At 59.7% G+C, this 25,629-nt stretch overlaps 2 protein-coding genes across 11 annotated transcripts in view; one reads left to right on the top strand and one right to left on the bottom strand.

Annotated features, from left to right (window-relative positions):
- The window catches only part of IQCE (IQ motif containing E), a 39,891-nt gene extending 31,208 nt beyond the window's left edge, over positions 1–8,683 (bottom strand). For 2 of the 7 annotated variants that reach the window (XM_055561934.1, XM_055561933.1), the window contains exons 1-3: positions 8,358–8,681; positions 1,080–1,127; positions 169–214 (exon numbers count right to left, since the gene is read on the bottom strand). In XM_055561934.1, the coding sequence (XP_055417909.1) occupies positions 169–214; positions 1,080–1,127; positions 8,358–8,393 (130 nt within the window). In that variant the 5' untranslated portion in view covers positions 8,394–8,681. Of the gene's footprint in view, positions 1–168; positions 215–1,079; positions 1,128–8,357 lie in introns of all 7 variants that reach the window. The other 5 variants (XM_055561931.1, XM_055561935.1, XM_055561936.1 and 2 more) reach the window with 4 other exon arrangements.
- A 1,406-nt stretch (positions 8,684–10,089) lies between these two features.
- BRAT1 (BRCA1 associated ATM activator 1) lies at positions 10,090–20,079 on the top strand. Of its 4 annotated transcripts, none has more exons than XM_055562106.1 (15): positions 10,090–10,310; positions 10,908–11,090; positions 11,176–11,318; positions 12,572–12,726; positions 14,524–14,671; positions 15,127–15,499; positions 15,789–15,905; positions 16,113–16,204; positions 16,879–16,997; positions 17,073–17,259; positions 17,467–17,540; positions 18,071–18,173; positions 18,299–18,397; positions 18,545–18,720; positions 19,028–20,079. In XM_055562106.1, the coding sequence occupies exons 3-15, from the start codon at positions 11,192–11,194 to the stop codon at positions 19,697–19,699; spliced, it is 2,442 nt and encodes an 813-aa protein (XP_055418081.1). In that variant the 5' UTR covers positions 10,090–10,310; positions 10,908–11,090; positions 11,176–11,191; the 3' UTR covers positions 19,700–20,079. The 4 variants fall into 4 exon arrangements, with proteins under 4 accessions (XP_055418081.1, XP_055418078.1, XP_055418079.1 ...); XM_055562103.1 differs by having other exon boundaries at positions 19,025–20,079; XM_055562104.1 differs by lacking the exon at positions 10,090–10,310 and adding an exon at positions 10,320–10,655 and having other exon boundaries at positions 19,025–20,079.
- Positions 20,080–25,629: the final 5,550 nt, after the last annotated feature.

Here is a 25,629-nt window from a genome sequence, read left to right as displayed (position 1 = left end):
CGAAGACCCGGGAGTGAGCCCCAGCACGAGACGGAGCCAAGGGGCAGAAGGGCGTGCATCAGTGATCCTGCGTATTCAGAGAAGACAGAGGCAGCTGAGCCTCCTACCAGGACACCTGGGCAGGAGGCCTTCTGAGAACCTCTTCCGAGGCAAGCTGGTCATACTTACTCAGGGATGTGGGTGGAGGTTTGTGGAAACTTTTCTTTTTTGCTTTCTGAAAGAAAGAAGAGATGGTTGAGCCTTCTCAGGCAGCCGGAACGGCCCCAACCACGCAGCATAGGAGTGCTCAGAATCGGTGGAGGCGGGTGGGCAGTGGATTAAGCAGCCAACACCAAGTGACCAAGCAGAGTCCGAGCGGAGGGCAGGGAGGCACCCCTGACACAGGAGTGGGCAGCCCAGGGGAGGTGCCCCCGACACAGAGTGTGGCCAGCAGGCCCCAGAGATGGAGGTGGGGGGGCGCCCACGGGTGAGACGTGAGATGGGGGCACGGGGCAGTTCTGGCCCGTCTGGAGGACACCCCCGACAGCCTGGGCCACACACGGAGCTGGGCACCACCCAGGCTCGCCCCCGGGGCCCCTTCCACGCCTCCACCCGCTGCTTCACTCCAAATGGGAAATCTCGCTCAGAACACTGAGATCCCGGGAGACTGGTTCAGATCCGTGGATCCCTCTCGCTCCCGGGAGCATCTCGGCCATGTCTTGAGTGTTGAGGAGGAAACTCTCTGCGGAGGCCCTGCTCCTCAGACCGCGGACCCTGGAGTCCTCAGAGCTGCGGGGGCGGGAACGCGCTGGGCTCTTTCTCACACCTCCCTGCTCTGCTCTCTCCCCTCCACACAGGGCTCGGGGGCTGGGGGCAGGGGTGGGGGCGTGCAGGCCAAAGCCAGACTGCTGGCAAGGAGCTTGTGGTCAGCCTCAAATGCGCTCTGCTCACACTGACTTCTGTCGAAGTCCTAAAGTTATCGCCTCAGCTGTACAGATCTGGCCTCTGTAATCTGTGATCTGGCCCTGAACGCAGCGTCTGTGGGGAGACCCGCGGGAGTCGGCGGGTAAACGGAACACCAGCCCCCCGACTGCACTCACCGCGTCAGAGTCAGAGTCAAAGGTGATCGCAGACAGACTGTCATCCCCCTGGAGGAAGAGACGCAACAGTGAAACTGTCGGGCACCACTCGGCACCACGGCTGCACTCACAAGGTGGAAACCGCTGGGCTGAGCTGCGGGGGAGAGCCCCGCGTCCAGCAGGAGGGGACAGAACACTCGGAGTTGGCGGCGGCTGGTTCGGTCCACCGCATTCGAAGGGACGGTGCAGACACGAAGCCAAACTCTGCTGGCTCCAGCCCTGTCAGTCCAGCAACAGCGTCTCCACAGAATCGACAGACGACTTGAAGTACAGTTGCTTTAAAAGATCCTTTTCCATTATAGGTTATTGCAAGACACTGAATAGAGATCCCCGCGCTATATGGGAAGTCTCCATTTTTTCTCTGTCTTATAGTAGGGTCTGCTAATCTCGCACTCCCAGTTTATCCCTCCCCCAGTGAACAGTTCTTGATAAAAGCATCCCATCGTTGCATCAGAGCACAAGGAACCTACGACTGCACCCCGGTGAGAGTGATCAGGGCCACCCCGCACCACCAGCGCACGCGTTATCTTCGTGTACAGAGGTTCCTGCCTCTGGTTCCAGCGATCTGGCGCATGGAGCACAATAAAATCTGTACTATCCTCAATGCTAGCATGTCCAGGAGAAAAGGGAACTTGCCCAAGTGGGTGATGTGTCTGTGTTAATGCACTTAGGCTTACATCCTAAAAACAGAGAAAGCAGAACGATTTTTCAAATCCTTTCCCTAGACTATTATTGTTAAGAGACTATTATTGTTGTTTAGTCTCTCAGTCATGTCCAACTCCTTGCAACCCCAAGGACTGTAGCCCGCCAGGCTCCCCTGTCCATGAGATTCTCCAGGCGAGGATACTGGAGTGGGTTGCCATTTCCTTCTCCAGGAGAGCTTCCCGACCCAGGGATCGAACCCATGTCTCCTGCACTGGCAGGTGGATTCTGAGGTACAAACGGCAAACGACAAGTATACTGCAGAGCACAGGGAATTCTACTCGGGGTACCGTGGTGACCTAATGGGAAGGAAATCCAAAGAAGAGGGGACGTGTGAACAGGTGTGACTGATTTACTTTACTGCACAGAAGAAAGTAACACAACGAGGTACGGGAACCATACTCCAATACAAAAATTTTTTAAAGTAGCAAATGACGGTTACAGAGGAAAGTGTTCATTTAACAAACTGCACGAGAATGACGTGGAAAGCTCAGGCGGGGGGATCAGGGCGGCGACGTGAAGGCCGTCTTGGCCCCAGCGTCACAGCACAGGCCTGCCAGCCAGCAAGGGGAGCTGTCAACAGTCCCACGGGACAGCGGCAACACTTTCTCGTGTGAACACTTCTCACAACTCTGTCCTGAATAAAACCTTGATGACTTTTCAAGGACCTGAAATTTCAACAAGGGAAGGAGGTGGCCCGCGTGGTGAACAAAACCAGGTGGGCTCACGCACTCCATCGGGTCCCCCCAGTCAGCCCCCGAGTCTGCTCCTCCCCGCCCTGCCGAAGGAACTAAACAAGCGGAGCAGTGCCAGCACCTGAGCTCACCCAGCAGCCCTAGACCCATCCCTTCAGCAGAGGCCACGCACAGCATCCGAGAAACAAAAGAGCACGTAAAGGTCAAGGTCAATGCATTCTTCCTCTGCAAGCAGGACAGGAGACTGCGCGGATCCTACAGGAGAGGCACGCAAACCTCGCGCGGGGACTCTGCGGGCGGTGGCTGGCGGGCAGTGCGCTGGGGGGTCCCAAAAGGCCTGGGGCAGCAATGTGGCCCCGCGTCAGCTGTGCGAGGCTGGTCGCGCCACGGACCCCTCTGCATCTCAGCTTCCTCGGTGACAAGGACACGTTCTCCCATCGGGATTTTAAAGCATTAAATCTACATTAACTAAGACACTGGGGGAAGAGACATAGTGTCCAGAATAAGATGCTGGAACATACAGGGTTTTGATTCTCAGTGAATCGGGGGGAGGCAGGGATGCCTTCACAGACGGGGCATCTCCCGGGATGGTGTGGTGAGGCGCCTGAAAGGCCCACTCCTCAACCAACAACCATCTAACAGAAGAGCCCACAAAGCAATCAATCTTCATCGGTTAGTGAAGATAATCAATGAACCTTTCATTCCAGAAAATCTACTCAGTCAGGGGCCCCTCGGCTCCCCAAGGACTGAAGTGACCCCAGAGTGCAGTCCTACAGGCGGGTGGGTGTAGTCGAGACCCCAGGGCTGGGTGCTTAGGGTGTGAGCTCCTCCCCAGACACTGCAGGCTAAGACCCCCCATGTCTGTGGGGTGGGAGCTCCATGCAGGGAGGGGCCGGTCCAGAAGGAGCACCCCTCAGGGGAGACACCCCTGCCCTGCTGTGCCGGGGACCAGGGGCCCTTCTCCAGAAGAGGCAGGACGGCAGCTGTGCCCGGGGGACTGATGGCACAGTTCCACCCGCCTGGCTCCTTTGCCAACAAAGACAAAGTGGGGAGCAAGCTGGGGCCCCCAGCTCCGGGGTCACGGCTGCAGAAAGCTCACTGCAGAGCAGCCGCTAGTCAAAGAGCCCAGAAGCGCCCTCCTGGGGCGGCAGTCAAGCCTGAGGGTCAGGGAGGCTGGGGGCAAGGATTGGAGTCCAGCCTCTGGGCAGACATGGAAACCGCCCCCACCCGGCACCCAGGTCAACCAGAGGGTGTGAGCCCCAGTGGTAACCGAACCCTGGCAGAATGGGGGACCCCCCTGGCCCGAGAGCAGACCTCAGGGAGCCAGGCTTAAAAACCACCGACGGGGACTTCCCTGGCAGTCCAGGGCTGAAGACGGGTGCTTTCACCGCAGGGGGCACAGGTTCGACCCCTGGTTGGGGAACTAAGATCCCATGTGCTGCGTGCCCAAAGCGCAGCCAAAAAAATAAAAAAGGAGTACGAAGACAGATATCCCAGGAGGGCTGGAGGACCACGGCACGTCCAAGGCTGCTCTCAGGAGAGACGGAGGGGGAGAACCACGCACGGGTTCCTGGCTGCGCGTGGGCAAAGCTGTAAACCCCTGAACGGCGACAGCCGCCTGCACACACACGCACAAACACACACGCAGGGGCACGCACACGCAATGAGTAACAGCAGAAATCTGACTGACCCAGGGGGTGAAACAACCTCTGACCAACAAGTGGCCTTTGCTGCCTCAAGGGTAACCCCAAGGTAGTTGGGCTAAAGGATTTTTAAAAAGTCTGAGCAGGGAAACAGGCTGCACAGTGTGGGGGACGACAACTTCAGAGAAAGATCAACCAAGTCCCTCCCCAAATAAACAAACCAGGGGGAGGTGGCGTGGGAGAAGCTGTAACGTATTATCTAAATGTTGCGGGGGGGGGGGGGGGGGGCGAGCTGCGGTAATATATTAACTAAAGGTCGAGTTTTCAACAAAAAGACTAAGAGATAACAGAGGAACAGGAAAAGTGCGACCGACACGACAGTTGTACAGGGAGAGAGCAGGCGATGGAAGCTCCGTCTGAAGGGCCCCCGCTGCAGGCTCGGCGTGCGCAGGCTTCAGGGCAGCTGCCTCTGTAAGTTCAGAGGAGGGCTGTGGTGGGGCTGGGGAGGACGGTGAGGCGGGACAGCCCAGTGGATGCGAGCAAGAGGTCCGGCATGGGGCGGGAGCAGGGGGCCTTAGAGCAAGTGACGGAGAACCTCGGGAGCAGGAAACGCTCTACAGATGCTCCTACCCTGTTCTGGAACCTGGAAGCCCTTCACCGGGGACCCCAGCACCATACATGCCCCGTGAGGTGCACAAGCAAGCCCAGAGGCGGCTCTGCTCCCAGTGCCTGCCCTCAAGGGTCTCATCTGGTTGAGAACAGATGTCGGCTCAGCAGGGAAACCGCCAGTCAGCCAGGGCCAACGGCTGCCAGCCTCCTAGCAGAGCGCTGGCGCTGGTCCCTCCCACGGGACTGCGCTCCTGGGGACCACGGCACACGGGCACCCGGGTGGTCTCAGAGCCAGCGTGTGTCAGGGGCTTGACAAACACTTCTGTGCGTAAGAACCTTTAGAGCAGAGTGGTTACCAATAGCACATGTGTTAGTCACTCAGTTGTGTCTGACTCTTTGCAACCCCATGGACTGTAGCCCACCAGGCTCCTCCGTGCAGGAGAGTCTCCAGGCAAGAAAACTGGAGTGGGTTGCTATTCCCTTCTCCTGGGGATCTTCCCAACCAAGGGATGGAACCCAGGTCTTCTGTATTGTAGGCAGATTTTTAACTGTCTGAGCCAACAGGGAAGTCCAAAAGGAAGGAAATGGAGAGTTAAAACAGGAGTATCCTATCAGGTTAGAACCTCTTGATGAAAATGAAACAGGAGAGTGAAAAAGCTGGCTTAAAACTCAACATTCGGAAAACTAAGACCATGGCATCTGGTCCCATCAATTCATGGCAAATAGATGGGGAAACAGTGTAAACAGTGAGAGACTTTATTTTTGGGGGCTCCCAAATCACTGCAGATGGTGACCATCGCCATGAAATTAAAAGACGCTTGCTCTTTGGAAAAAAAGCTTTGACCAACCTAGACAGCATATTAAAAAGCGGAGACATTACTTGGCCGACAAGGGTCCATCTAGTCAAAGCTATGGTTTTTCCAGTCTTCGGGTATGGATGTGAGAGTTGGACTATAAAGAAGGCTGACTGCCAAAGAATTGACTCTTTTGAACTGTGGTGTTGGAGAAGACTCTTGATTGTCCCTTGGCCTGCAAGGAGATCCAACCAGTCCATCCTAAAGGAAATCAGTCCTAACTATTCATTGGAAGGACTGATGCTAAAGCTGAAACTGCAATCCTTTGGCCACCTGATTTGAAGAACTGACTCATCTGAAAAGACCCTGATGCTGGGAAAGATTGAAGCCGGGAAGAGAAGGGAATGTCAGAGGATGAGATGGTTGGATGGCATCACCGACTCAACGGACATGAGTTTGAGTAGCTCCGGGAGTTGGTGATGGACAGGGAGGCCTGGCACGCTGCAGTCCATGGGTCGCAAAGAGTCAGACATGACTGAGTGACTGAACTGATTAGGTTAGAGGTTTTATTTTATTTTAAAAAATATTATCTTTCCATTTTTGCATGAATAATACTTGTGAAGATTTTTACACATATATTTATTTATTTTGGCTGTGCTGCAGGTCACATGGGACCTTAGTTTCCTGACCAGGGATCAAACCCGTGTCCCCTGCAGTGGAAGCTCAAGGGTCCTAATCGCTGGACCTCCGGGGAATTCACAAGTTAGAGTTTTTATTTTTTCATTTTATTTATTTAAAAAATTTTTTTCTTTTGTTCTTTGGCTATGTTGGGTCTTAGTTGCACCACGCAGGATCTCTGATCTTCCTTGGGGCATGCGGAATCTTTTTAGTGGTGACATGTGGGATCTTTAGCTGTGGCATGTGAACTCTTAGTCCTGGCACTTGGACTCTAGTTCCCTGACCAAGGGTCGAACCCAGACCCCCTGCATTGGGAGCGAAGAGCCTTAGCCACTGGACCCACCATGGAAGTCCTCCAAATTAAGAGTTTAAAATTTTTTTAAAGTGAAGTACAGTTGATTTACTATATTATATTAGCTTCAGGTGTACAGTAAAGTGATTTAGTTATATTATATACATACCTTTTTCCAGATTCTTTTCCATTATAGGTTATAAGATGTTGAACGTAGCCTGTGCTATACAGTCAGTCCTTGCTGTTTAGAATTTAGCTTTTTGAGATTCCATATGGAAGTGAGATCATACAGCGTTTGTCTTTATCTGTTTGATGCATTTCTCTCTATCTTTTAAACTGAAGTACAGCTGATTTACAATGCTGCGTCAGTTTTAGGTGTACAACAGAGTGATTCAGTTATACGTACACATAAACTTAGTTTTTAAAACATGTTTTTGAAAACGCAGGTATGGGAAGATGCTAGCAGTAAATTAAACGACAAGAATTACAAAACAATATAAACAGGATCCCAAGTTTTAAAAGCCATATGGGAAGAAAAAATGTTGAAAAAATATCAGAAAGAAATATACTAAACATTAACTGGTTTTCTGTAGGCAGTTAGATTACGGGTCATTGCCTTTCTTTTCTGGGCGTGAATGACCTTTACAGTCACAGTATGAGCTACTTTTAAAGGTGAAGGAGCAGTAACTGAGACCAGCAAGGGTGGCCGGCCTTCCAGGTGAGGCAGGACTTGGTGCCTTGGGTGACAAGGGGTTAGGAGCCCTGAGCCCCCACTTGGGGAGAGCACCGGGCAGCCCTGCGGGTTCTGCCATCTCCTCCCAGTGAAGGAAGCAACCATGAGTCAAGCTCCCTCTGTTTGGAGCCCTCCAAAGCCTTCCCACTGTGGCAGGAGTGAATTCAGACCCGGAACTGCCTGCAAGGCCCACGGCTCCCTTCCATCCACACAGGTCGCCCAGTGAGATCCCAGCAAGCTCTCTTTTGCGCCCTGGAACCCTGCTCTTTCCCACCTCAGGACCTCTGCACCTGCTGGCCCCGGTGTCTCAGATCTTCATCCCGCTGCCTCCTTTTCATCGGGGACATCAGGACACTCCAGCTTCTCAGGGGCTGCTCCTGGCACCCAATCTAAAGCAGCCCACCATCCCGCCTCCCTTACATGGGCTGTTTTATTTTCTGCAGGGCACTTTCTGACTTGATGGACACGATCCGCTTTGGGGTTTTTTTTTGCCTTGTTTTCCCTCACCCCCACCCCGAGTCCCGTCACCCCGCCACCGGAATGCAGTTTATTCACCCACAGTGGTATCTACAGCTGATGGCTGACGCCCCAGAAACAGTGGGTGAAGGAAGAGTTGGGAACACGGCCGCTCTGACCCGGGGGAGCCACCCTGGGCGGGCGGCACCTCCTCCGGAAAACATGCCCTGATCGGCGCCTGGGGTTCCTCCCTCACACCCGGCACGGCTCGGGTCCGTCGCCCAGTCCGAGGCCCCCAGCCCTGGAATCACCGGTGGGCGGGCACTTACGCAGTGAGCTCCGTCACCCCGGCGGGCCGCGATCGCAGGCTCCGCTCAGGCCCGGCTTCGCAGGCGCCAAGCGGCGAGGGCGCAGGGTCCGGGAGGGCTTCCTGGAAGCGGCGGCCGGGGCAAGGACGAGTGGGGAACTAGAGGGGGCTGGAGGCTGGGCGAGGAGCGGCGGCCGCAGGTCCGCTCTTATGCGGTAACAATAATGGCTACGGTCACCGGCGGCCGCCGGCCTGCGCCCCTTCCCTCCGGCCCGCGCCCCGGCGTGGGAGGCATTGAGGGCGCCCCCCGCTCCCGCCCTCCGCGCTTACCGTCTCGGAGGCCGGCTCCGCGGTGCCCAGCGACATGGCGGCGGCGCTGCCCGATTGCCCCCCGCCGTCGGGTTCTGGGGCTCCGCAGGCCACCCGGCTGCCCGCAGCCTCTCCGCCGGCCCGCGCGCCCGCCGCGACCCCGCTTCCATGGCAACCGGGCCAGCCCGCCGAGCCCCGGATGTGGCGAGCCCGGCCAACTATAGGTGTGCCCGGGGACACCCTCGGGCCGACCGGCTGCGCGCTCAGAGTGTGGGGCGGAGCTGAAACAGGGCGGTAGTCCCCAGAGCTGTCATTAATAAATATTTAGTAGGTTAACGCTGAAAGGGACAGGGAGCCTGGGCCGTGTCCACAGCCTGCTAGCTCTGAACGCCTGGCATTAAGAAAACCATCTTCCTGATCTCGGATCTTAGGCGCAAGGGTTATGATGTAAAAAAAAAAAAAAGAAAGTCGCTCAGTCCTGTCTGACTTTTTGCAACCCCATGGACTATAGTCCAGGGAGTTCTCCAGGCCAGAATAATGGAATGGGTAGCCTTTCCTTTCTCCAGGCGATCTTCCCAACCCAGGGATCGAACCCAGGTCTCCGGCATTGCAGAAGGATTCGTTACCAGCTGAGCCACAAGGGAAGCCCAAGAATACTGGAGTGGGTAGCCTATCCTCTGATGTAAAAAAAAAAAAAAAAAATTAGGCTCAAGGGTTATAATGCAGTCACAAGACAAGAAAAAAAAAAAAAAAATAGAGTTTACACTCATTGTATTCAGTGTGTATCATGATCTTTGGGCCCGTTGGGCTGCAAGGTTCATTTAAACTATTAGCAAGCATAATCTGCCCTTTCTCTTCCTACAGGCCTCCAAGGGCATTTACTCTGTTCCTCTGCCCTGCTGTATTTTTCCAGCCCCCTGACCTTTATTATCTACAAGAACTCCCCTTGTCTAGAATGTAAGCTCTCTGGGGCAGGGCTTTGTTTTGCTCCCGACTGTAATGCTGTCCCTTGGAACAGTGTCTGGCACACAACAACTGATTAATCAGTAGGTATTTGGTGCCCGGCGAGTGACTTCTCTGTGCTTGTGTCCTCTGGGAAAGAAAGAGCTGCTGTGAAGACCAGAGCGCCAAAGACTTGATGCCTTTGAACTGTGGTGCTGGAGAAGACGCTTGAGAATCCCTTGGAGTGCAAGGAGATCCAATCAGTCCATCCTAAAGGAAATCAGTTCTGGGTGTTCATTGGAGGGACTGATACTGAAACTCCAATACTTTGGCCACCTGATGCAAAGAACTGACTCATTGGAAAAGACCCTGATGCTGGGAAGGATTGAAGGCGGGAGGAGAAGGGGACGACAGAGGAGGAGTTGGTTGGATGGCATTACCGACTCCATGGACATGAGTTTGAGTAAGCTCCGGGAGTTGGTGATGGACAGGGAGGCCTGGCGTGGGGGTAGTCCATGGGGTCGCCAAGAGTCGGACACGACTGAGCGACGGAACTGAACTGAACTGAACCAAAAGTGCTTAGAGCAGCTGCGGGTTCCGAGTCCGCACACCGGGCAGGTGGTGTGGGCAGGGACAGTAAATGCATTCTGAATTTAGTCAGGATGAAACCCCTCTGTAAGTGGAGGAAGGTGTGCCTGCTGTGCGGCTAGCATTTTGCTTTGCTGGCCCGCTCAGACAGGCGGGCCTTTGGCCGGCGAGGCCGTGCCCCTTCCGCCGAAAGCCACGCCTTCCAGGCGCAAAGCCTCCTGGGTTCCGGTGCACACACCTCTGAGCGCCCTGGTCGGGTGACGGATCCAGGCAACGGGCTTGGCGGAGGCTTGTCCCGCTCCTCCTTAGCCCGTTCCCTGAGCCTGGGCCTTCGGGGCTCTCAGAGTGGCCTCCAGGGGCGTCCTCCCCGTCCTCGCCTCCTCCAGTCCCGGCGGGTCGCGCGGCCCGAGGCGAGGCCTGAGGCGGCTGAGGGAAGCGAAGCGGGTGAGGCGCGCGCCCGGGGAGGGGTCGCGGTCGCTGTGGAGGGCCCGGCGGGGTCGAGGTTAGGGGCCGGGGCCTCTCGGGCCGTAGAACCGCCTGGGGCCCGCGTGCGCGCCCCTGGACTGGGCCCAGCACCACCGCAGCCGCCGGCCTGGCGTCCTCCGTGGGGTCCACGGGGATGGCTCCTTCCTCAAGAACTTAGCCTGGCCAGGGATGGACAGACGGACGTTCCAGGCTTGTTCTTGACCCCGGCAGACAGAGTCACTGGCTACGCCATCCTCCGGCGAGAGCCCTCCCTAACCACAGGACCGACGGGCTCACGGGCCCCCTCCCAGGCCAGACTCGCAGGTGCTCTTGCAGTCCCCGGAGGAACCGGCAGTGGGCAGAGCGCCTTCCCCTCCACACGCTGCTGGCTGCAAGGCTTTCACACTGACCCTGGGAGGGACAGACAGAAAAACAGACACCTCCCAGCTGCACTGAGACCCTTACAGCTCTGACTGACCAGCCTCCTACACGTGGCTGGCCCCAGAGCGCGCATGCGCCCCCGGCTCTGACAGGCCTGCAGCCTAGATCAATTTCATGCTCGTTTCCTCCCACCAGAGTCCAGAGTTGGCTGCCTTTGAGCTCCTGAGGCCGCATGGTTTACCCCAGACTCCCGTCTCCACCGCCAGACTCGAGGGCTCCAGTTTGCTCTTGACAACCTCCAATCCTACCCCAGCCGAGGCTTCACTGCAGTCCTGGCAGCTAGGAGTTTCCCTCTGAAGAGTCATCACCCGGCCTGAGGTGAAAGTCCTGGGGCCTGGTGGGGCTGGGGGCTGCCTGTGACTAGGCGGGTGGGGTCTGGCCCTGCCTGACATCTCCTCTGCAGGAACCCCAGCCCCATCATGGACCCAGAGTGTGCCCGGCTCCTCCCGGCTCTCTGTGATGTCCTGGCAGACCCCAGGCAGCCGGTGGCAGATGACACTTGTTTGGAGAAGCTGCTGGACTGGTTTAAAGCAGTCACTGAAGCAGGTAGGGTGAGGGCATCTGCCGACTCTCCCCGGAGGCTGGAGGGTGCAGGGCTCCCCTGTGCTAGGAAGAGGCCGTCTGTCTGGGGTCGTTCCTCTACATCTTAGAGAGTCCCCCTGGCTTTTCATATTTCCTCACCCACAAATTAGGGTTAGGGTTAGGGTATATAGGCTTTCCTGGTGGCTCAGTAAGGTCCACCTGCCAATGCAGGAGACTCGGGTTCAATCCCTGGGTCAGAAAGATCCCTTGGAGAAGGAAATGACAACCCACTCCAGTTTTCTTGCCTGGAGAAGCCCATGGACAGAGGAGCCTGGTGGGCTACAGTCCATGGGGTCACAAAGTCAGAAACAGCTTAGTGACTAAATAACAACAATAGGTGCGTGCACACACACACGCACACTCTTTTTGAGACTGTTTTCCATTATAGTTTATTACAAGATGTTGAATATAATTCCCAGTGCTATACAGTAGGCCCTTGTTGTTTATGTTAAATGTAGTCATTTGTATCTGCTAGTCTCAAACTCCTAATTTATCCCCCCACCTTCCCCTTTGGGAACCATAAGCTTGTTTTCTTTGTCAATGAATCTGTTTCTCTTTTGCAGACAAGTTAATTTGTATCATTTTTTTAGATGCCACATTTAAGTGATATCAGACGATACTTGTCCGACTTACTTCACTTAGGACAACAATCTCTAGGTCCATCCATGTTGCTGCCAATGGCATTGTTTCATTCTTTATATGACTGAGCAGTATTCCATTGTATATATGTGATGGAACCACACCTTCTTTATCCCTTCCCCCGTTGACGGACGTTTAGCTTGCTTCCATGTCTCGGCTGTTGTGAGCAGCGCTGCTGTGGGGTGTAGGCGTTTCAGGCGCTGTGTCTGGAGAAGAATGCCCGTTGCCTGCGTGTCTTGCTGTAGTACTCTCCGTTTAAGAGAGGATTACCCACTGGAGAGGCGAAGACTGTATGCTGCTCTTGTTTGTGTCTTTTTTTTATAATCAGCAGGCCAGAACGTCTTTCCAGGTTTGCTGGCCATTTGTATTTCCTGTCCAAGTCCCTTGCCTGTTGTCGAGGTGTTGCTGAATTAGAGTAATGAGTCCTTTGAAGCAGTTGTTGCAAATACTTCCTCCCGGTTGGACTGCTGAGTCTAACAGCCTGAGAGAGGAGGTCTGGGAGTTGCCAGAAGAACGGTCCCTTTTGGAGGCACGCACGGTGCCCTGGTAACGTGCGTCCCGGCTGGGCCTGTCCCCAGGCTCCAGTCTCCTGTTACTGCAGGATCACCCCTGCCTGGTAGAGCTGCTGTTCCATGTGCTGAAACCCCAGGACCTGAGTTCCAGAATCCTGTCCTTTGCGCTCCGCCTCGCAGGGATATTTGCAGCCCAGGAGAACTGCTTCCAGTACCTCCAGGTGAGCCTGGGCCTCCCACCTGCGTGGCCCGCCTTCCCCTGCAGGCGCACAGCAGTGTGGCTGTCGTGACCCCCGAGTCTCTGAAACTCACTTCGCCCCCGTACCTTGACATGTTCCACAGGGTGTTTATTCCTGGGTATAGTCCCCCTTTGAAAAACTCAACAGGAATGGATTGGAGTGAAGGGTGAACGTTTTGGAATCAGACAGAGCTGGGGTTGGGCCTCTGCACACTTTGTGGGTGCCCCTCAGTTCAGCTGTGCAAGCTCCCGAGGCCCTGACCACCCCAGCTAACTGTGGGGCAGGCTTTCCAGGGTGTTCTACACTGAAGCCTGTTATAGGAAATGACTTCACGTCTGATCATCCTTCCGTACATACCTCAGCGTTTCCAGAATCACCTTCGGGTTATCCTGAGAGCCCTGGCCAGTTCGCAGGTCAGGAGCCATTGCCTCTGTCTCCGGGTGAGGAGACAACGAAGGCTCAGTAGAGGAACCCCAGGACCGGCAGGGCTCACAGCGGACCCTGAAAAGTCAGGCTGCTGGCGTGGTCTGTCACACCATCTGCTTCTCTGAAAACAGATCCTCAGTCCCAATCATGTGGGTTTTCCCAGCTTCTCTGACTTCCTGGGTGCTCCCCGGTTCCCGTCTCTTCTTCTCCATCTCCTCTTTTTCCTTCCTACAGCCAACCATGGCTGTGGAGGCTTAGCAGGCCACAGGCTGCCCTTCTGTCTGGTGGCTGGCCCCTGCACACGGGGACAGGGGACACGGCAGGTTTGGGCCCTGCTTTGCAGAGGGAGCCTGCCCTGTGTCCTGGGCCCCTGGCACTGGCTTGGGCTCCTGTTCCCTTTTCCGCTTCCCTTTCACAGAACCCCAGGGCTGCTTGTTAGCGAGATGCTCAGCACGGGCCCCGTCTGGGAAGGGGGCGTGCAGACAGACGACACGAGGCTGGGAGCTGAGGCTTGGTGCCCTCCCACTGACTACAGACTGCCCCCAGGAGGGCTGTAACTTTGGAGGGGCCATTTAGATGACGGGTGATCCCACAGAGGGCCTCCCTGTGGGCTACAACCAGCCGCGGCGCCCCGTAAGGCCATCGTGGGGTCAGACTCATCCTCCAGTGATTGAAAGAGCGTCTCCTCGGCCCAGGGATCCCTCACCCAGAGTCTGAGACGGCTAGAGGCACCCTGTCCCTTGAGGCTGGGGGCCAGCATTTTATTGTCAAGATAGACAAGGCTCTGAGCAAGTCGTGGCCCCAGGGAGGGGCTCCGGGGGAAAGAGGCAGGCCCTGTTTCCCACTCACTGTACTGGGCCCTGTGGGGAACAGGAACCTCGGGCACGTGGCAGGGGGTCAGGGCGGCACGCTGTTGTGCTGCAGGTGGACACCCGTGCGCGGATGGGCACTGAGTGGGGAGTCGGGCACTGCCTGCTGCGGGCGGGGGGCAGGGGGCAGCTTCAGGGAGAGCGGGCTCGCAGCTGGGTCGGAAGGGCTTTGAGCAGGTGTATGTGCAGGGCAGGCCTGACACGGGGTGTGCTGGGGAGTCTGGGGTGGGGGACATCCGGAGGAGGACATGTGTCCCGCGTGCCAAGCGCAGAGCCCAGTGGGCTGTGGAGACTTGTGGGGGTCTTCGGGCACAGGATGTCATGGTCAGAGGGGTCATTTGGCGTTTTGGCCAGTGTTTGTTGTGGGAGGGGCTTCTGGAGCGGACTGTGACAGGTTCAGGGCCTGAGTGTGACGCCCAGCCCTCCCTCCCAAGTTCTCTCCCTGGAGAAGGACTCACTCGGCTCCTTCCTCCTCCACTTCCAGCAGGGGGAGCTGCTGCCTGGGCTCTTCGGGGAGCCGGGCCCCCTCGGGGCAGCGGCCTGGGCGGCCCCCTCCGTGCGCAGCGGCTGGATCCAGGGCCTGCACTCCCTGGCGCAGCACCCCAGTGCCTTGCGCTTCCTTGCCGACTCGGGTGAGTGCCCCGCCCGCGCCCCCGCGCCTCTGCCCTGCCCGTCCCCGCACTGTGTGAGCCCCAGGGCCGCGCTGGGCCTCGCTGGGTTCTTCTTCTGAACAGGAGAGGGGCCATGGTGTCACAGGGCTGTTGAGAGGAACACTCGGGGTGACCAAGTGTAGGGGCCCCTCTAGGCTGTGTGGTGTGCTCTGGTTTGTAGGTCAGACTCAGCAGCTGGGGTGGCTTTGAGACTGGTTAGAAGGCTCCAAAGTGGCGAGGGTTCTCAAGCCCCTGCCCCGTGAACCCCGAGCTGGTCCCAGCCTCCGAGCAGGGGGGGGCTGGGCCTCCCACCCTGCCTCCCCAGCGGGCGGGATTCAGGCTCTGAAGCCCCTCAGTGTCTCCAGCGTCCCTGCTGCCCCGTGGCGCTGTCCCAGCTGAACCCTGTCTCTCCCCCTCGCCCCGTTGTCCGCCCCCAGGTGCTGTTGACACCATCTTCTCCCTGCAGGGAGATCCCAGCCTGTTTGTGGCCTCTGCCGCCGGGCAGCTCCTGGTGCGTGTCCTGGACTTGGCCCTGTGCGGACCTGCTGAGGGGCGCGTCTCTCTGCAGGCCTGGGACTGGCCGGCCTGTGCCCGGAAGATCGTGTGTTACCTCGAAGACTGCCTGCGCTCCGAGGCCACCCCGCGGGTCACGCAGGCCCTGCATGTCCTGACCACTGCGTTCGGGCACTGCCATGGCCTCTGGACGCAGGGCCTTTGGGTGCAGCTGAGCCCCCTCGTGGCCCGCCTGCTCGAGAAGGACCCCGTGCCGGCCCCGCACGCGCTTGTGGATCTCCTCCTCAGCGTGGCCCGGTCAGGCCCCTGGGCACAGCTGCTGGCAGGCAGGGGGTGGGGGGGGCGGTGCTGCTCGTTTCCTTCGAGGTCTCAGGGCAGCCATCACACCCAGGGCCGCAGCTTGTTGGCTCCTCAAGAAGGCTGCCCCGAGTCAGGGGAACCCCTCAGGGGGTCTGAAAGCCTTCACACTGGGAACGACTTCCGGTCTTGGGCCGGGCACACCCAGCACCACGGGGCACAGCTGCCCACTGGGCGTGGTGTGGGCTGGACGGAGGAGTGATGCTGGCTTCTGGGGCCTCCCCTGCAGCTCTTCCATGCTGAACTCTGACCCTGGCCTGTGGGAGATGGCAGCACAGACCCTCAGCCACCTGAGCCCCACGCAGGCAGGCCCTCTGGCTGCGGGGATCCTGAAACTGCAGGACTGGTAAGGGCCAGGGTTCACGTTGTGCGGGGCAGGCAGTGAGGTCAGGGACCTCCCAGGACCCCTGCCCCTGGTGGAGTGCAGTCAGGAGGCTACAGGGTCGCTGTCTCCCAGTCCCCAGCTCTGACCCCTTGCCCCAGCCTCGCTGGGGGTGTTAGAGGGGCAGCCAGGGTGCCCGGGTCGGACAGCCTCACCCTGTCCTGTCTTCAGTCCCCAGGCGCTGAGGATCCAGGCCTTCGGCGTCCTCCTCCAGCCCCTGGCCTTTGTCCTGGAAGCCACTGCTCAGGCCCCCGGAACGCCAGGTAGGCTGTCGGGGAAGGGCGGGCGGGTGCAAGAAGGCAGAACCCTGGGGTCCTGAGCGTGTCCTTGGGGCCGGGGCAGGCTGGTGGGCATCAAGGTACCTGGCTCGCCTCCCCACCCAAGAGTGAAGCTGGCAGGGCCGTGGGCTGTCATTTCAGCGGTGACTAGCTTGTGTGCCACTAGGAGTTCGTAGGGCAGCATCCCCCTCCCCACCCCGTGGCATCATCGAGGGTGGCCCCGGAGTCGCCAACCCTGCACTCGGTGGTGGTTTCTGGGGCCTTGGCCGCATGGACCATTCCTGACCCGCGTCGGGCACCTGGGCCTGGCACTCGTCCTCCCAGACTGACTGTTCTGTGATGGGAAAGGGGGTCTCCTCTGCCGCAGCTTGTCTTGCTTCAGTTGCATGGTGGTTTGGGGGTTAGACACAGGGAGCCCACTGTGCCCAGTAGCCCCACGTTGAGGGAGAGAGGGGCCTTCTGACCAGCAGAAGCCAGCCCCTGCACAGGCTGCCGGGAGAGTGGGACTCCACTCTAGAGCCCTGCAGACAGGTTCAGACCACATGTCACCCGGCTTGGCCACTGCTCAGAGCCGCCTGCCCAGTCTCTGGTGGGACTCAGTGACCGGCAGCCTCGCAGAAGGCGCCCACTCACTGGGAGCCATGTCCGGTTGTCCCCAGGCTTGCTGGAGGGGGCCACAGGCGACCTGATGGCCGTGGACACGCTCCCGCCCTCCAAGTCGGCGTGCGTGGGTCTCCTGTGCAGCACCCTGGCCCACCTGGAGCTGCTGCAGCCCCTGGTAGGTGTGGCCCGGCCCGCGTCCGCCCTGGCAGCGGGACTTGCGGCTGGCACTGACGCTCCCACCCTGCCCCAGCCCCAGCGCCCCTCGCCCTGGCCCCAGGCGCCCCTGCTCGCAGCTGCGGTGGCGATACTGCGATTCTGCAATGGCTCAGCAGCCCCCAGCTCCGAGGCAGGCGGCCGCCTGTGCGCGATGCTGGTGGGCTGTGTCCGCGTCCAGCGAGCTGCCCTGGATTTCCTGGGGGTCCTGTCTCAGGGATTGGGTAAGTGAGAATACATTCTCTTGCACAGCTTGGGCATTGCTCAGTGGCGTCCTGGGACCGCTGTCCTTTCCTGTCTCCTCCCGGGAGGGGCCGGGATTCAGCTGCCTGAGGGGGTCTGTGCCTCTGTTCTCCTTGGGCTGACACCTCTGGGCGGGGGAGGCCCCAGGGCGGCAGGCTGGGCGCTTCACCCATCCACGTCCGTCTCAGGCCCCCAGGAGTTGGTGACACAGGTGTTTGCCATCCTGCTGGAGTACCTCATGAGCCCCGACTCCAGCCCCACGGTACGGGCGGGGCGGGCGGGGGTGGGCAGGCAGCTGTTTGGGGCTCTGCCAGGCCTGGGGCTGGTGGAGATTGAGGGAGGGGCCGCGGGAAGCAGGGAGAGGGCCCAGTCTTCCCAGGAATTCTCTTTGAGAGACGGGTGGGCCTAACGCGCGGGGACCAAGCTCCCTGAGGTTCCCTGTGAGCCTCCCCGTTCCCGCAGCCCCAGAGCTGTTATGCTGTGAGGTGGAGGGTCAGTGGCTCATGCGCTGAGCAGGCGGCGGTGTGGGGGCGGTTAGATGGCAGGCCTTCAGGAAAAGGCCCTGGTGGTTCTGCCTGACCCCAGAACCAGGGGCCCCGAGGACAGCCGCCCTCCTCCATCTCATGTTGATGCCCGTCCGCCTCCTTCAGAGGCTCCTGCCTCACAGAAGCTGGGCCCAGGTCCCCTCTCCCCCTGCACGCCGTCCCCATCGCACAGCCCAGGGCCAGGTGGGTGCGGAGGGCGCTGGGCGGGGCGGGGGTCGGCTCACCCCTGCCTGCCCTGCTGCCCCAGGTTCTGAAAAAGGCCTTCCAGGCCACACTCTGCTGGCTCCTGAGCTCAGCCGCACCTCCCGGCTGCTGTGACCTGGAGCCCTACGCCCAGCTGGTCCTCGGAGGTGACCCTCACCACCCCAGGGAGCCGAGGGACGTGCAGGGTGGGGTGGAGGGCCGGGGCGAGGTGGGGAGGCCGCGGGCGGGGGGGCCGTCGGCAGGCCCCCCCTGAGCCGTCCCTCCATCCCAGAGCTGCTCGCCGTGCTGCAGAAGCGCCTGTGCAGCCCCTGCTGGGAGGTGAGGGACTCGGGCCTCGAGTTCCTGACCCAGATGACCAGACGCTGGGGAGGTGAGTGCAGGGTTCAGGGGCTGGCCTGGCCTTGGCACCGCCCCCCGGTCGTGGGAACTTGGGGCCCCCTCGGCTGCCTTTGGGGAGCGAGGCGGGGCCCTGGACTCAGCGCTTGGTCACTGCTGCTTGTGGCTCTTGGACCCCCAGGGCAGGCCGGCTTCAGACAGGCGCTGCTGGCCTCGGAGGTGCCCGAGCTCACCAGGCAGCTCCTGCAAGACCCCGAGAGCTACGTCCGTGCAAGCGCAGTGGCCGCCGTGGGGCAGCTGTCCAGCTGGGGGCTGCTCGCCGCCCCCTCCAGCCCTGAGCACCCAGCCACCCCGCAGGTAGGACACGGTGGGCCCTGCGGCCCCATGGCCCCACCCTGGCCAGCATCCTGATAGCCAGGGTGAAGCGGGTCTGCCACGGGTGTGGGTAGGGCCTGTGAGTCTCCCGCTCGGCCTCCTACACCCCTGGCACTTGGACATGGTCACTCCCATTTGACAGATGAGCAAGTGGGGGGCCCAGGGGCACGTGGCCTGAAGGAGGCAGAGCAGGCCGAGCCCCAGCGCTCGCCCGGGGTCCCTCGGGGGTCCGTCCTGCCGCCCCCGTGCCCGGCGCCCCCCACCCTCCTCACACTCTGTCTTCCAGAAGACCCCACTCGAGGAGCTTCTGCTCGTCCTGACCACGGACTCGGAGGGGTTCCCCCGGCGGGCCGTCATGCGGGTCTTCACAGAGTGGCTGCGGGACGGCTACGCGGACGTGGCCGAGGACCCGGAGCGGTTTGTGGCCCAAGTGCTGCAGGCGGCGAGCGGGGACCTGGACTGGGAGGTGCGCGTCCAGGGCCTGGAGCTGGCGCTGGTGTTCCTGGAGCAGCTGCTGGGCCCCGGCGGCCCCTCCGCGGCAGCTCCGCCCGGCGCCCTGGCCCAGGCCCTGCAGGCGCTCTGCCGGGTCCAGCTCTTCGAGTTCGCCTTCCGGTCCTTGTTTGACTGTGACCGCCCCGTGGCCCAGAAGTCCTGTGACCTCCTCCTCTTCCTGAGGGCCCAGGCCACTCCCTCCAGCAACCCGCAGGAGGCGGGGGACGGTCCTGACGTGACGTCCGTGGAGGCCGCCCTACGGAGGTGGCAGGCCGGTGAACAGGGTCAGCTCCTGGGGGAGCTGGCACCCGAGGCCGTCCTGGCCGTGCTGAGGTCCATGGACCTGGAGGCCCTACAGGATACCCTGGCCGAGAGCAGTGACCACGTGGAGAGGAGCCCCCAGTCCCTCCTGCAGGACATGCTGGCCACCGTGGGCATCCTGGGAGATAATGAGGCCGACTGCTACTGACCAGCCGAGCAGCGCCTCCCCAGGACCCTCCCCACGGCCCTCCCTCGGGCCCTGCCCTCCCCAGGACCCTGCTGCGGCCCCATGGACCTCCCTCGGGCCCTGCCCTCCCCGGGACCCTGCTGTGGCCCCACAGCCCTCCCTCAGGCCCTGCCCGCCCCGGGACCTTGCTGCGGCCCCACAGCCCTCCCCGGGACCCTGCTGCGGCCCCACAGCCTTTCCTTGGGCCCTGCCCTCCCAGCGGCTCTGGTCTGGATGGGTGCCCAGGGGACCCTCCAGGGGATCCAGGACCAGGCGAGCCCAGCAAGGTCAGGAGTCCCCATTTTGATGTATTGTTGAAGAAATGGCTCATTTTCTACTCAGAATAAATGTCTTGTGACCGTGCCAGTGGGCACACGGTTCTGAGCCGGCCCAGGGGTAGCCCAGGCCCCTGGGGCTCAGAGACACAGCTGGGGGGGCCCTCTGCATGGGGCCACGTGCTTCCTGGGCCTGGGTGGGAGCTCCTCTGCTTAGATCCCGCCATGCCCCAGGGACGCCCAGGGTCAGAGAGCCAACAGCTCAGGCTGGAGAGTGTGGCCTTGGCCTCTGAGCCCTGAGGCTAAGTGACCCCAGGCCCAACCAAGCCAGATTTTCAGTCTCCGAACCCCCCAACCTTGTAGCAGTTCAGCACTCACTGGCCAGGCAACGGAGTCACTTGTGACATCAGCCGAGTCTAGCTCCAGGCTGGTCCTCGGGACTGGGCAGAAGGTACTCCAGCCCAGCTCTGCCACCTCTCGGCCGTGTGGGCCTGGGTGAACCTGCTTCCTCATCTGTGAAATGGGGATTTTACTGTCTGCCTCCCGGAGGTGAGCCTCAGTGTTCTAAAGCACACTGCAGAGTCAAGAAATCTCAAGAGAAACTAAAAAATATTTTTTAACTGAATGAGAATGAAATTATAGCTTATCAAAATTTATGGACTGCAGCAAAGCAGTGCTCAGGGGGTATTTATAGCATTGAATATATGTATGAGAAAAGAAGAAAGATCTAAGATCAATAAACTAAGCTTCTACCTTAGGAAACCAGGAAGAGAACAAATTCAACCCAAAGTAAGGCAGGAAAAGAAATAATAAAGGAGCAGGAATCAATGAAAACAGGAAATTAATAGAGGAAATCATGAAACCAACAACTGGTTCTTAGAAGAAATCAAGAAAGTCAGTAGGCCTTGAGTCAGTCCTCCCTGGTGGCTCATTGGTAAAGAACCCGCCTGCCAATGCAGGAGATCAGGGTTTGATCCCTGGGTTGGGAAGATCCCCTGGTAAAGAAAGTGCAACCCACTCCAGAATTCTTGCCTAGGAAATCCCATGGACAGAGGAGCCTGGCGGGCTGCAGTCTATGGTGTCCCAAAAGAGTCAGACACGACTTGGTGACTAAACAACAAAGGCTTGTAGCTAGGCTAAGAAAAAAAAAAGACACAAATTACTCGTATGAGAAGTAAAACCGTGGGCTTCCCTGGTGGCCCAGTGGTTAAGAATCTACCTTGCCATGCAAAGGACAACGGTTCCAATCCCTGGTCATGAAAGATCCCGCATGCCATGGGGCGGCTAAGCCTGTGCATCCAAACCACAGAGCCTGTGCGCCCCGGAGCCCCTGCTCCACAACAAGAGAAGCCTGCAGACCGCAACAGGGACTGAAAAGTCACCGCAGTGACGACCCGGTAGGCGAGGAAGCAATGGGAACAGTGAGAGACTTTATTTTTCTGGGCTCCAAAATCACTGCAGATGGTGACTGCAGCCAGGAAATTAAAAGACGCTTACTCCTTGGAAGGAAAGTTATGACCAACCTAGACAGCATATTAAAAAGCAGAGATATCACTTTGCTGACAAAGGTCCATCTAGTTAAAGCTATGGTCTTTCCAGGAGTCATGTATGGATGTGAGAGTTGGACTATAATGAAAGCTGAGCACCGAAGAATTGATGCTTTTGAACTGTAGTGTTGAAGAAGACTCTTGAGAATCCCTTGGACTGCAAGGAGATCCAACCAGTCCATCCTAAAGGAGATCAGTCCTGGGTGTTCATTGGAAGGACTGATGTTGAAGCTAAAACTCCAATACTTTGGCTACCTGATGGGAAGAATTGACTCACTGGAAAAGACCTGGATGCTGGGAAAGATTGAAGGCAGGAGGAGAAGGGGACAACAGAGGATGAGATGGTTGGATGGCATCACCAACTCAATGGACATGAGTTTGAGTAAGCTCCGGGAGTTGGTGATGGACAGGAAGGTCTGGCGTGCTGCGGTCCCTTGGGTCACAAAGAGTCGGACGTGACTGAGCAACTGAACTGAACTGAGGTATAGTTACCCAGGAAGTAATGTTTGCAAACAGGTGTCCAAGGGGAGGGAAACAGGGAGCTCTGCTCCAGCCAGGCTCTGTGGCCATGCCCACCTGCTCCCACACATCGCAGGGTGTGGGCGGCTCACCCCGCCTCTCTGAAGTGCTGTGGGCTCCCAGGAGGCAGCGGTGGTCCTCTCCACTGCCAGGCTCGGGCACAGGATGGGTCTGTGGACAGCCCACACGCTCTGGCCTGTGCTGATTGCATGAGGCCCTTGGAAGAGGGTGTGTCTGTTAGCTACTGCTGTGTAACAAGCAATCTCAGGCCAGCAACTTAAAACCACATCTTCTTGTATCTGAAGGGTCTCGCGGCCAACCTGGCAGGACTGCTGCTCTGGGCTCGCTCTATGGCGGGTTGGGGGGTGGTAGGCTCAGCCAGGAGGCCCTGTGTCTCCTCCCCTTGCTGCAGACCAGCCCAGGCTTGTTCTCATGCTACCGCAGAGCCCACGGGAGAGCAGGCAGGAGCACACCGTCCTGCGGCTGAGCCCCGCATGGTGTCGCTGTCGCCTCAGGTGGCCAAGGCCAGTTACGGGGCATGTTCCCTCCTTCACAGGCATTGTGGCACAGAGGATGGAGGTTCAGGTGGGGGTGCAGAGTCGGTCGCTTTTGCGTTTGGTTTTCCAGCAGGTGGGCGGGCGGGGAGCACGGCTTCCTTGCCCCATGTAAGCAGAGGGTTGGGTGGCCAGGCCTCGGTGCTCAGGGACCACTGACCTGTGGGATGGGCCTTCAGCCAGATGCTGGGACGATAGTCTAGCTTCACTGCAAGCTTCAGTGAGCCAGGCCCGTGCCTCAGGCGACTGTGCAGCCGGCATACAGGGTTTGTTGAATGACTGAGTGACCTTCGCCCTGGAGCGTGTAGCCCAGCAGTTCCAGAGCCACCACCGCCTCAGGTGCCAGCCTCATCCAGGCTGGGGCAGGGGTGGTATCTCCACTTCGGGGAGCACGCGCCCTTGCCTGCCGGTGGAGCTGGTGGATGCAGAGACCTCGAGGCCTGTCCCCTCCATGGAGGCCACCTTCCCTCGAGGCCTGTCCCCTCCATGGAGGCCGCCTTCCCTCGAGGCCTGTCCCCTCCATGGAGGCATCTTCCCTCGAGGCCTGTCCCCTCCATGGAGGCATCTTCCCTCGAGGCCTGTCCCCTCCATGGAGGCGCCTTCCCTGCTCCCGGCCGAGCGGAGATGTGTCGCCATGGAAACTGCTTGGCAGACACGCCAGCAGGCAGAGGCGGCAAACAGCAGCTCAGGCGCCTGTCGGAGTGAGGGTGGCGGGGACGGCGTGAGCAAGCATGCTCGGCTGTGTGTGTGCCCGTGTGTGCACAGCCTGAGCACCCTGTGTGTGGAGGGGCATGTGTACAGCACGCTGGGAGTGAGTGCAAGCGTGCATATGCGTGCGTGTGTGTGCCTGGAGGCCAGCATGTCCGTGTGGCTGTGCTTGGAGCGCCGTGTGCGGCAGGGACGCGGGCTGTGTACAGGGGTGTGCATGCATGGCTGTGACGCGTGGCAGTGCACCCGCCTGGGCTGAGCGCTCACTATGGGCTGGGCGTTGCACTAGCCGCTCAGGGGAACACACCACCCCCAGCGTGCTCTCACGGCCGGAGACAGACTGAGCAGGTAATCGTGTGTTGGTGGCAGTGCGTGTCAGGAGGGCGCCTGGGAGGAAGTAGCCGTGGGGCCTGACACCTAAGTGAGGGGTGGGGGTCCTCCCTGCGAGGGCGAGGGGGTGGGACTGCAGGCAGAGACCCGGAGGTGAGACCAGGCGGGAGAGAAGGGGCCGGGGCGGACGGGGGCAGCTAGGAGTGGCAGCCGGGCTCCGTGGCCCCCCACCAGGCTGGGGCTCACCCTGACTTGGGAATCCCTGCTGGGGTTGCAGGGGCTGGGTGCCTTTTAGGCTGAGGGACCCCAGAGGGAGAAAGAGGGTGGTGTCTGCATCAGACAGAGCTGGCAGGCCTGGGACGTGGTGGGCGGGGTGGCCAGGACCCTCATGGCTCGTGGGGAAGGCTGGGCTTCATCCTCAGATTCAGGGAGTCCTTGAAAGGCTCTGTGGCCACGTGGCTTCATCCCGCTCTGGGTGTGTGGTTGGACGGGCCGTGGGAGGCCCGGTCTGGGGCTGGGGGCCATCGCGGGGTGTCTCGGGGGCTGACCAGACACAGACTGGCCGACGGGCCATGGGAGGCCTGGCTTGGGGCTGGGAGCCATCAAGAGGTGTCTCAGGGGCTGACCAGACGCAGACTGGCCGACGGGCCATGGGAGGCCTGGCTTGGGGCTGGGGGCCATCGCGGGGTGTCTCGGGGGCTGACCAGACACAGACTGGCCAACGGGCCATGGGAGGCCTGGCTTGGGGCTGGGGGCCTTCGAGGGGCGTCTCGGGGGCCAATCAGATGCAGCCTGGCCTCCTCAGGCGGCCTCTGCCTTCACCTGGGACCCTCCCCTCATTGCCTTCCCCAACCACCCCCACCCCTCCTGTGCCTGCCTGGAGAAGCTTCTGGACCATGGGCTCTGAGTACTCAAACTGGCCACAAAGCTGGGACCCCCGCAGGCAGGGCTCTGTGGCCAGGGCCTCGGGTCCTCACAGGCCTGCCCGGGGAGCCCATGGCCTCAAGGTCTTCTACTGGACGCTGGGCCTCCCGGGTCTCCCTGTGGGGTAGTGGGGCTCAGGTCATCCTTGGGGTGAGGACAGCCCAAATCCCAGGGAGATGGCCTCAGGCGGGGTCCCTGGCCAGGTTCCCACACCGCGAGCCCCCTGTGTCCACCAAACGCGCTGAGCCGCTTGTGCTGGGCAGGGGTCTCAGGTCAGAAATCATCAGAGTGACTGTGGATGGTGTTCCTCTCCGCGATGCCCACGTCCTGGCTGCTCCATCAGCCCTTGTGACCACCCAGGTAGGGGTTGGATGGCCTACGTCCTCCGGTGGGGACCTGGGTGGGGCAGAGGGGAGGCCACCGTCTGCCTGGAGTCAGCCCTGTCGCCGCTGAGCAGGATGTGGCCTTGGTCCTGGGAACCCCGCGCCTGCCCTGCCCTGGGCACCTGGGGATGGAGCTGTCATTGTTGGGGACCCAACACAGGGGCCGAGCTTCCCCAGAGCCCACACAGGTGACATTCAGATCCAAGGGGAGCATTGCCCGGTTCCCAGAGTCCAGACTGGCCTGCGGGGACCATGTCGCCAGGCGGGGGGCCGCTTCCGAGGAAGCACGCGTGCTCCGCGAGAGCCGCCGAGCCCCGCCTCTTCTCTGTTTCTGTGGGATGCCTCTGGTCCCCCGCCTGCAGGGACAACCGTCGGGCGAGGATGGGGGTGTTGGGGGGCAAGAGGCCCAGGAGGAGAGGCAGATGCAGACATGGGGGGGAGGGTCTGCCCTCTGGAGGCCAAAGACCCCCACGCTCTTCCCCAGCCTTTGCTGAGCCTGTGGATGCTGGGAAGGGACCCCTGCTGCCACCAGGAGGGGCGGGGTCACTGGTGTGTGTATATGTCTGAGTGTGAGTGTGTGTGTGTGTGTATGTATGTGTGCATGTGTGTGAATGTATATACATGTGTATATGTCTATGTGTGTGTGTGTATGCATGTGTGTATGTGTGAGTG

This window comes from Bubalus kerabau, chromosome 23, assembly GCF_029407905.1.
Source record: "Bubalus kerabau isolate K-KA32 ecotype Philippines breed swamp buffalo chromosome 23, PCC_UOA_SB_1v2, whole genome shotgun sequence".
Lineage (NCBI taxonomy): Eukaryota > Metazoa > Chordata > Mammalia > Artiodactyla > Bovidae > Bubalus > Bubalus kerabau.
Note: the sequence above shows the minus strand (reverse complement) of the source record. Positions and strands in the feature narration are given on the sequence as shown.